Raw genomic sequence first — 8,643 nt, forward strand, 5'->3', positions numbered from 1 at the left:
CATCACATTACTTTTGGTTGCTGCACAAAAAAAGGTATTTTACATTCACGGAAAATGTCACAAGACTGAACCCGCTGCGATTACTTAAATGAAATTGAGACATTACCGAGGAGTACTTGAATGGAACATAAGTGCATATGCGCAGTTCAGGGACCACTGTCGTTTGTTGCAAGTTGTGTGAGGTACAGAAAATCGAGCCGCTTGAAGATTATTATAAAGACTGAGTGCGTATTGGTGGTGATTCGTTTGGGTTTAGGAACCAATACTGAGTCAGGTATCTATCTAAATTTACCCCAAGTTGACTTTATTTATTTTTATGACAGGTTTGGTGGTTGAACGAATTAACTCTAGTATATTATCAAGTCAACCACAGATGCTCAAATGCTCAAATGCCTGCTTTCCTGGCCAGTGATTGACATAGTAATAATAATTATAGTTATCTGTGCTCGCTATAATGTGATTAAACATTATTTGGTTTCACTTGTTAATATACATTTCATATAATGGCGTATCAAGGCTTAAATATTGTATATGCTTATGTAGGATCGGAGGTGAATCATTGGAATGCTATATGATTGCTCAATAATTGCAAAATAGAGATGATTCCTGTTTTGTTGGGGGTTTTTTTAATTTGTTTTATTTCTTTTTCCATTGTCTCGGTATTGCGTGAACGTAGCAACATGCTGACGTAACAAGGAGGGATTTAGGGCGCGAGATTATCGGATGAATGTGCACACAGTCAGATGGCCGTCTGCCTCCCTCACACGCATTGTTTTCAAATTAAAGCCATTTTAATGGTTACAATATTAAGGTTTTGTGTATATTTAAGTTTCTCTACAGCTATTTCAATGTGTTATCTTCTCTGCTCAGATGTCTACTACACTGAGTCTGCGCCTTCTCCACTGCTACTCAAAGCAAGGTACAAGCAGGTACAATTAAAACTGTCAAGTGCACAAAAGAAAGTTTCACATTACATTGTCTGTGTCTCCAGGTGCTTTTGGATATGGAGTTTGTGTCGTGCGGCCTTTGAGTCTCAGTGTAATAAGAGAGGGCTATAGTAAGTACCACTAGAATGAGATATTTATAAGTCGCATGCTTACTGGTGAAAAGGTGCCATTTGAAATGATCTAATCATATAAACAACTTTATTCTGTTTACAGAATATGTAAATGCTCAGGAGCTCCCAAAAGACCTGAGGGCCATCACTGACCGGGCTGCCACAACCCTACTTTGGACCGAACTCTTTAGAGGTCACACAAGTTGAACACAGCATTGTGATTCAAGTCTGCTCTACACAACACTTTGTGAAAATGATTTAAATGTGAAAATGTGTACGATACGTTTTTAAAGATTGAAATCTTCAGTACAACCAAAGGCAAGAAGCACTTGGGGCAGGGTGCCTCAAGCATGGTTGGGAAATATAGAGTTACGATAGTTTTAGTCTGTTTATGGAATTTCTTCAAAATGAGAAAAATGTAAAGAGAAACACCGGCATTTGTCCTCTAAGCGATATTCTTTGGGGACACGTCCCTCCAGGTTTGGCGATGACCCTGAGTTACTTGTTCCGCGAGCCTGCCACCATCAACTACCCATTTGAGAAGGGCCCTCTCTCACCCCGCTTTCGTGGAGAACACGCCCTCCGCCGTTACCCTAACGGAGAGGAACGGTGTATAGCGTGTAAGCTGTGTGAGGCCATCTGCCCTGCTCAGGTATATACAGGTATACGCAGTTACTGCTATAAACACAATTTAAAGTGTACTTTCTGGGTACATAAAAACTATAAATGAATAAACTTTTAGACACATGTCAAAGGTCTTGGTTAGATGTGACAGAGCAGGAGTGGAGACTTTTCAGTCAGTGAAGACATAAATTAACATGAGTATAGAACAGGTCCCTTATTTGTGTTGATTCCAGGCCATTACTATTGAAGCTGAGACTCGAGCTGATGGCAGCAGAAGAACCACTCGCTATGACATTGATATGACCAAATGTATTTACTGTGGCTTCTGCCAGGAAGCCTGTCCTGTTGATGCTATTGTTGAGGTAAGAAAAGAGCATTAAATAGATTGGGCTGAACATCACACAACAGCTAAAACCTGCTGACAGCAGTAACTTTTTACATCAAACAATCTTATAGAACCACAATACTTGATCATATGATTCAATGAATAACTGTTGGTCTTTTTCTTTGAGAAAGCATCCAGAGTCCATCACGTATTTTCACTGTTTGGTAAAAGAACTAGTAGTATAGAATTTGTAAAAATGATTATGCAGATTACTTTATTTCAATAGCTTTCCACAAAACACGGCTATTGTTATCACAGAGTGTGCCATTCAAATCCTACTGTTATATAAAACTGCATGTAGTCTATGAGCATTTAGACCTACAGACTGATCTCTTTTTTCCAGGGTCCCAACTTTGAGTTTTCGACAGAGACTCACGAGGAGCTACTGTACAACAAAGAAAAGCTGCTCAACAATGGAGATCGATGGGAGGCTGAGATAGCAGCAAACATACAAGCAGATTACCTGTACAGATAGATAGATAGATGTCAGATAGATGTTTGCACGCTGCCCACAAGCACATGAAAACTATATATCTTATCCTCTTAGATTACTTGTAACTTTACAGATATTTCAGTGAATTGCATACAGGCAGTGAAGCCGAGTCTTTGATAAACTAATTTGTTGCACTTTAAAAGTACGATTTGTGTGAATTGTATTTGTTTTCTTAAAGATTATATTCACGTAATGTTATTGCTGCTATTTAAAAAGTTAAATTAAGTTTAAACTGCTCATTGGGATTAAAACAGTTGCTAATGCTAAAAATAATTGATAGAATAATAATTGCCAATGAATTGAATGTTATTGTTTAAGTTGTGCTATTAATCAATTTAACTTCAAGTATAAATATTTTGAAAATTATAAAAGATATTAAAGAGCCGTATACAAGCAATAATCTCCTTTATAAGCTGAACGATTTTACGTTTAAATTGAAATGGTGTTTCTAGCTGAAAGTAGTGGTGCCAAGGAATACAGAACAGGGAAGTCATAATAATGATAAAGTTTGCTCACTTCCTTATATATTCTTTAGGCAAACATCAAAGCCAGTTTGCCTTAAAAACGTTAAAGGCAATTATGTGATGTATTGATGATGTCATCGATGGTGTCATCAATTTTTAAAATGTATACAAAAATTAAAAAGTATAAAAGACATTAGACAAGCAATAATGTGCTTTGTAACCTACGTTTTGCAGTTTGAAAGGTGTTTCAGCTGAAAGTTTTCTGAAGCAGTTAGTCGCAAATAACGTACAGAAGAGGGACGTTAGAATAATAATAAAGAATGGCGGAGCATTCACAGTAGATAATAATTATTATATCATACTGTGATGAGTAAACAAATCCTCGTCGGAATGAATTAAATCGTTTTGGATAATAGATGAGATGAGCTGGTTAAACTGGACACTATCTTGAACAATAAACATACTCTTTCCGTAACATATGTGACAGAAGAATTGTAGTTGCACCATTGCGCATGCATAAAATTTACATCCGTTTTTACCGCTGCGGTGGTCACGTGATATGGGCGGAAACTGACTCATAGTCCACGCTGAATCTCCCGCGAACGCAGCCATTTACTCTTTCTTATCTTCGTTGTGACACCGGTGAGTTTATATTCTCTTCTCATTATAGGACCAAGTTAAAAATCTACTTTGTATTCATAGAGAAAGTAACTTAAAACAAAGCAAAATTTAAAGATGTGGTTTTATTTCATTAAGCGCTGTTAAGTGTATCCATGTGAGGTATGAGCAACTAGGCTAGGCCATTGGTTTTCCTGCGCTAGCTCCAAGCTAACCTAGCCGTTGACTCCGTGAAAAGAACGGCATCCATGCTCGCTTAGCTAACAGGCTAGCATGGTTAAAATGGCTTTGTTTGATTTCATTGCTGTGTTCTTGAGACCAGCTTATATTTCTTAGATGAGTTTGTAGTGTGGACCGAACCCATCTTTTAAAAATGCGAGTTAATGAGTTATTGCATCAACTGCAACATGGAGCACATTGGCTAGATGGTCTCCAGCCTGATTGTTCTAGTCGAACAAGGAAAAAGTGCGGTTGCGCATCGTATGACGCACTCAAACCAAAATTAGTCCGTGGTTAATTAGCATTTGTTACTGCTTAAATATAACTTCTGTGTTTTTATTTAAATGTGTTTGACATACTGTGCGATTTGTAACAACGTTTGGCCTTAACATAACACGAACAGTTACAGGCTAATCATGTTAGCTTGTATAGAAAATGCTAGAATTGGTCGCTGTCGCTAATTAACAAGCTAACATTAGCTGAAAATAACATAACGTTAACTGTACAAAGCTTTTACGTCAAAGGGTTACTGTCGTCTTTAGATATAAAGTCAGATCTTGTACTTTCAAATGTCTCGGTGTTAGCAGTGCGCATGACAAAGTTAGCTAACTTAAGCTAACGGAAAACGTGCTAACCATCCCGCCTTGTTTTGTGCCACTCAGATAAATCGCAACCACGGCGGACTCAATGGCACAGTGTGTACCGGTGGCGGTGTTCAAGGTAAGTGCTAGCTGTATGTTATTCACTTAGGTGCTAATTATGTCTTGAAGTGCTTTTAAAAAATGAAACTTAATCGCTACGCTCACTGCTAGATAGCGGATCCTATACCAACCAGTCTAATGTTAAATTAACTGCTTTCTTTCAGTTGGTGTTAGTGGGAGATGGAGGCACCGGGAAAACAACCTTCGTGAAGAGGCACATTACAGGAGAGTTTGAGAAGAAATATGTTGGTGAGTATTCCTATGTTTAAAGTTTGACATCAGTCTCATGAGAAACAAGTAAACTAGCTGGGTATTACAATGGGTTTGAATAAGTCTTAAAATCTCAACCCAGACGCTCAAACATTTGCAGCAAATTTTCTGTCAGCAGGCAAAGAAACTTTCTAGTCTGGGCAATGAATACATAAATGCCAAACTAGATTCCATCACATGATTTATCCAAAGGAAAGCAATGATAAGTTGATATTCAAACTGCAAAATCTTCTGTACACATGTATCTTAACACCTTTTATTTCTCTCTGACATGTTAACTTGTAATTTTAGCTACTCTGGGAGTAGAGGTGCACCCGCTGATGTTCCACACAAACAGAGGAGCCATCAAGTACAATGTGTGGGATACAGCCGGGCAAGAGAAGTTTGGAGGCCTGAGAGATGGGTACTACATTCAAGGTACTCTTCAGTTCCTTTTTCATGCTGTTCTTTTCATTACTCTCTAACATGCCACATGACAATTGTACTTGATTATTAAATGTAAAGTGCTGACAATAAATGGGGTTCCAAAATGTCCTGTTACATCCACAGCTCAGTGTGCCATCATCATGTTTGATGTTACCTCTCGAGTCACCTATAAGAATGTACCTAACTGGCATCGTGACCTGGTCCGTGTGTGTGAGAACATTCCTATCGTTCTCTGTGGCAACAAGGTGGACATCAAAGACAGGAAAGTCAAAGCCAAGAGCATTGTCTTTCACCGCAAGAAGAACCTGCAGGTAACATTTTTAGAAAATACTTTGTCCATTGTTGCGCACACATGTCACATGTGTGGGTCAGAAAGCATTACTTCCAGGCTTTGAACTGAATAATCACTGATAATTATCTCGTTGCTTTGCCCTCAGTACTATGACATTTCAGCCAAGAGTAACTACAACTTTGAGAAACCTTTCCTGTGGCTAGCAAGGAAATTGATTGGTGATCCCAACCTGGAATTTGTGGCAATGCCTGCCCTCGCTCCCCCAGAGGTCCAAATGGATCCAAGCCTTGCTGCAAAGTATGAGGAAGAGCTTCAAGTGAGTAGACTGTACACGTGCAATGTCTAAGTGACCTCATGTATAAGAAAAATAATTAGCAGAACGTCAATTAAAATTGAGTGTGTTTTTTAAGGTTTTCCATCTCTCACTTTTCAGGTTGCATCACAAACAGCACTCCCAGATGAAGAAGATGACCTCTAACCTGTTCCCTGAAATTTCCCTCTCACCCTAGCTGTTGACAGGAGTTTTGCCCCCTTTACTGTAAAATCCCTTTTCAGATTTTTTTTATTTTGAATTTTTTGTTTGTTTTAAAAATAAGGAAAAAAAACTTGGTGAAAAAAGTTGTTGTTCTAATTTCAGTGTAAGACACATAAACCCTAGTGTTGTCATCGGCATGGCAACGTGCTTTTCCATCTTTGAGCACCCTCCACTGCACTTACCCAACTCGGCTTGTATGGTGTACTGGAAACACTAAGGGGAGTAAACTTGGAATAAAAACATTGTCAATATGATGTCTGTCTGTATTTCCCTGAAGGGTTAGTTTAGTTTCTTTAGCAGTTTAAATTGGACCTTGCATGCAAAATACAAGGATCCTGAAACTGAAGCAGCTAAATAAAATTTATCAATTATTAAAGGGTTGTGTTTTTACTTTAGCTGCTGTAATGTGATATTGTCCTTCAGAGAGGACAGCAGTTGTTAATTTGAACAAAATGTAATATTAAAGTGATGTTTCCTGCAAATTACACATTTGTATATCTCAAACCTAATCAATGTGCCTTTGTGCTGGGACTTTTGTTGTAAACCTGGTAAATATAATGTGGCAAAACTAATACCAGTTAAAACAAATGGGTTTCATATGCACATACGAATCAGGAGACATGATAGGACAACAATGGATTGGCAAAGGTCTACTGCCAATAATGTTTTAGACATGCAATATGTCCACATTTCAGTAATGTGGATGATGTGAATTTTGTCCGTTTTAATACACAGCCTCCTTACAAAGTACACGTTACCAAATAAAAAGTGCCACTGTACTTGATGAAAACAGAAAATGGGCTACACATAAAGAAGAGGGAGGAGAGTTTTAATAGGTCAGCACATTAAAATTATTACAGATCGATTATCAATGGTGCTTTTCTTAAAACAGTCCCAACAGAATGATCACCACCAGATGTCAGTCGTGTTCTTTCCGTTAAAGCAGTTGACGCTCTGATCATGGCTACATTTTTCAACTGCATTTTGTCTGAATGATTTTGTAATGCAGCTACAGCATACATTATTATTACAAATGATTCCCCTTTGTCTCATTTCAAATGCTTTAAATGTAGTTTAAATTATTCATGCTATCATGCTGGTATAAGGCAAAATAATCCTGTCAATTCCCATCCTGATAAAGTGAAGATTATATTGTAAACATGAAGGGAAATAATCTGTTTTTTTAAATAAAGGCAAAGAGAGCAGGGAATTTTTTTAACGATTGTGTGATTTGTATAGCTGGTAGGTTTGTTATGAACCCCCAGTACCATATGGTTTTCACTGCACTTGCTACAAAAATAAAATTTTTTTTTTTTTTTTCTCCTAAAATCTAGCTTTAAATGCTTAAACTATTTTCAGAAAAGAGTTTAGCATGCATCACTTATTACATTTTATATTTCATTAAGTGCTAAAGCCTATGTTAAAGGTTCAATTGGTCTTTTATTTAAATGATCTGTTAGTTGTGTTTATTTGTTTTTGCTCACAGAATCTAAAAGTATGGAGTATCTCACGTAGTGTGCAAACTATATTATCTGTCCTGTGTGTATGGGTTTTTTCTGATGATTGACCTTTGGATTTGAATATGTGTAAACAGGTCCACCTTATAGGCACATACATAATAGTGAAAAGTAAATATGAAATATATGATAAGCATGTTTTAGAATGCACTTTGAATTTTTTCAAGGTTTTATTGACTTTGTTAACTCTGCACAATCAGTGATTCTACAAGCCTATTCTCCTCAGGACTCATGCCTTCATCTTGAGTTGATATTGTTGCATAATGTTAATACATTTCACATCAACAGATACAAATGGACTGGCTTATAGCTGCTTACATTATAATCCTATCTTCAATTTCCTCTCGAGAAAAATTCAGTGTCACATTTAAAGGATACAGAATTGTTTTTATGAGATTATTTTGTCAACTGTTGTTTCTATGATTATGAATGAACTTTGTTTTTCAGCCTTACATTGCTCACAGAAATTGAAATTGGAACATTTATGACAACTAGGTGAAGAGGACATCTGAGATATGATTGAAGGCTACCAAGTTGACTTTGTGGTGAGATGGGTTTTTTCAAAAGTTATTTAATTGTTTTATTGTTCAACAGTATGAAACTTTAATTAGAAAATCAAAGAACAAAAAGTTAAATTTAAATGTTTTAACTTTGAAATTAATTACAAATATATATAGAACCTTAAAATTCACTTTAATGGATTTAACATACTCCAATGGCTCCTACAAATTTTACTCTCATAAACATATTGGACAAAAGCAGTGGTGAAGGCTGATATTTTACCTATAATTATTAAAGGTAGCATCACCAAACTGTAGAAATTCTCCAGTAATACACCCCTAATTACAAAAAAGTTGAGATGATGTGTAAAATGTAAATAAAAATAAAAAACAAATGGAAGAGCATTTCACAATAAATAGGTTAATTGGCAACAGGTCAGTTACATGACTTGGTATAAAAGGAGCATTTCAGAGAGGCAGATCCTCTCAACTGTAAAGGAGGGCAGAGGTTCACCAATTTGTAATAACCTGCACCAAAAAAG

At 36.8% G+C, this 8,643-nt stretch overlaps 2 protein-coding genes across 4 annotated transcripts; both read left to right on the forward strand.

Annotated features, from left to right (window-relative positions):
* The first annotated feature begins 105 nt into the window (after positions 1-105).
* On the forward strand, positions 106-3,216 carry ndufs8b (NADH:ubiquinone oxidoreductase core subunit S8b). Of its 3 annotated transcripts, XM_067517811.1 has the most exons (7): positions 136-274; positions 871-919; positions 992-1,057; positions 1,161-1,250; positions 1,537-1,709; positions 1,915-2,043; positions 2,410-3,216. In XM_067517811.1, exons 2-7 carry the CDS (start codon positions 871-873, stop codon positions 2,539-2,541), a joined length of 639 nt encoding a protein of 212 aa, XP_067373912.1. In that variant the 5' UTR covers positions 136-274; the 3' UTR covers positions 2,542-3,216. The 3 variants fall into 3 exon arrangements, with proteins under 3 accessions (XP_067373911.1, XP_067373913.1, XP_067373912.1); XM_067517810.1 differs by lacking the exon at positions 871-919 and having other exon boundaries at positions 106-274; XM_067517812.1 differs by lacking the exons at positions 871-919; positions 1,915-2,043 and having other exon boundaries at positions 106-274.
* Positions 3,217-3,512: 296 nt separating this feature from the next.
* Positions 3,513-6,338, forward strand: ran (RAN, member RAS oncogene family). The gene is made up of 7 exons (XM_067517813.1): positions 3,513-3,665; positions 4,523-4,580; positions 4,726-4,810; positions 5,123-5,248; positions 5,381-5,568; positions 5,695-5,865; positions 5,983-6,338. The coding sequence occupies exons 2-7, from the start codon at positions 4,548-4,550 to the stop codon at positions 6,025-6,027; spliced, it is 648 nt and encodes a 215-aa protein (XP_067373914.1). The 5' UTR covers positions 3,513-3,665; positions 4,523-4,547; the 3' UTR covers positions 6,028-6,338.
* Positions 6,339-8,643: the final 2,305 nt, after the last annotated feature.

Source organism: Channa argus, chromosome 10 (genome assembly GCF_033026475.1).
Source record: "Channa argus isolate prfri chromosome 10, Channa argus male v1.0, whole genome shotgun sequence".
Lineage (NCBI taxonomy): Eukaryota > Metazoa > Chordata > Actinopteri > Anabantiformes > Channidae > Channa > Channa argus.

Coding starts and splice junctions, on each gene's coding strand:
- ndufs8b (XM_067517810.1), top strand. CDS start 121: ATGGAACATAAGTGCATATGCGCAGTTCAGGGACCACTGTCGTTTGTT. Junction 1,058..1,160: donor TGTAATAAGAGAGGGCTATA/GTAAGTACCACT, acceptor TTCTGTTTACAG/AATATGTAAATGCTCAGGAG. Junction 1,710..1,914: donor AGGCCATCTGCCCTGCTCAG/GTATATACAGGT, acceptor TGTTGATTCCAG/GCCATTACTATTGAAGCTGA.
- ran (XM_067517813.1), top strand. CDS start 4,548: ATGGCACAGTGTGTACCGGTGGCGGTGTTCAAG. Junction 4,811..5,122: donor GTTTGAGAAGAAATATGTTG/GTGAGTATTCCT, acceptor TTGTAATTTTAG/CTACTCTGGGAGTAGAGGTG. Junction 5,866..5,982: donor AGTATGAGGAAGAGCTTCAA/GTGAGTAGACTG, acceptor CTCACTTTTCAG/GTTGCATCACAAACAGCACT.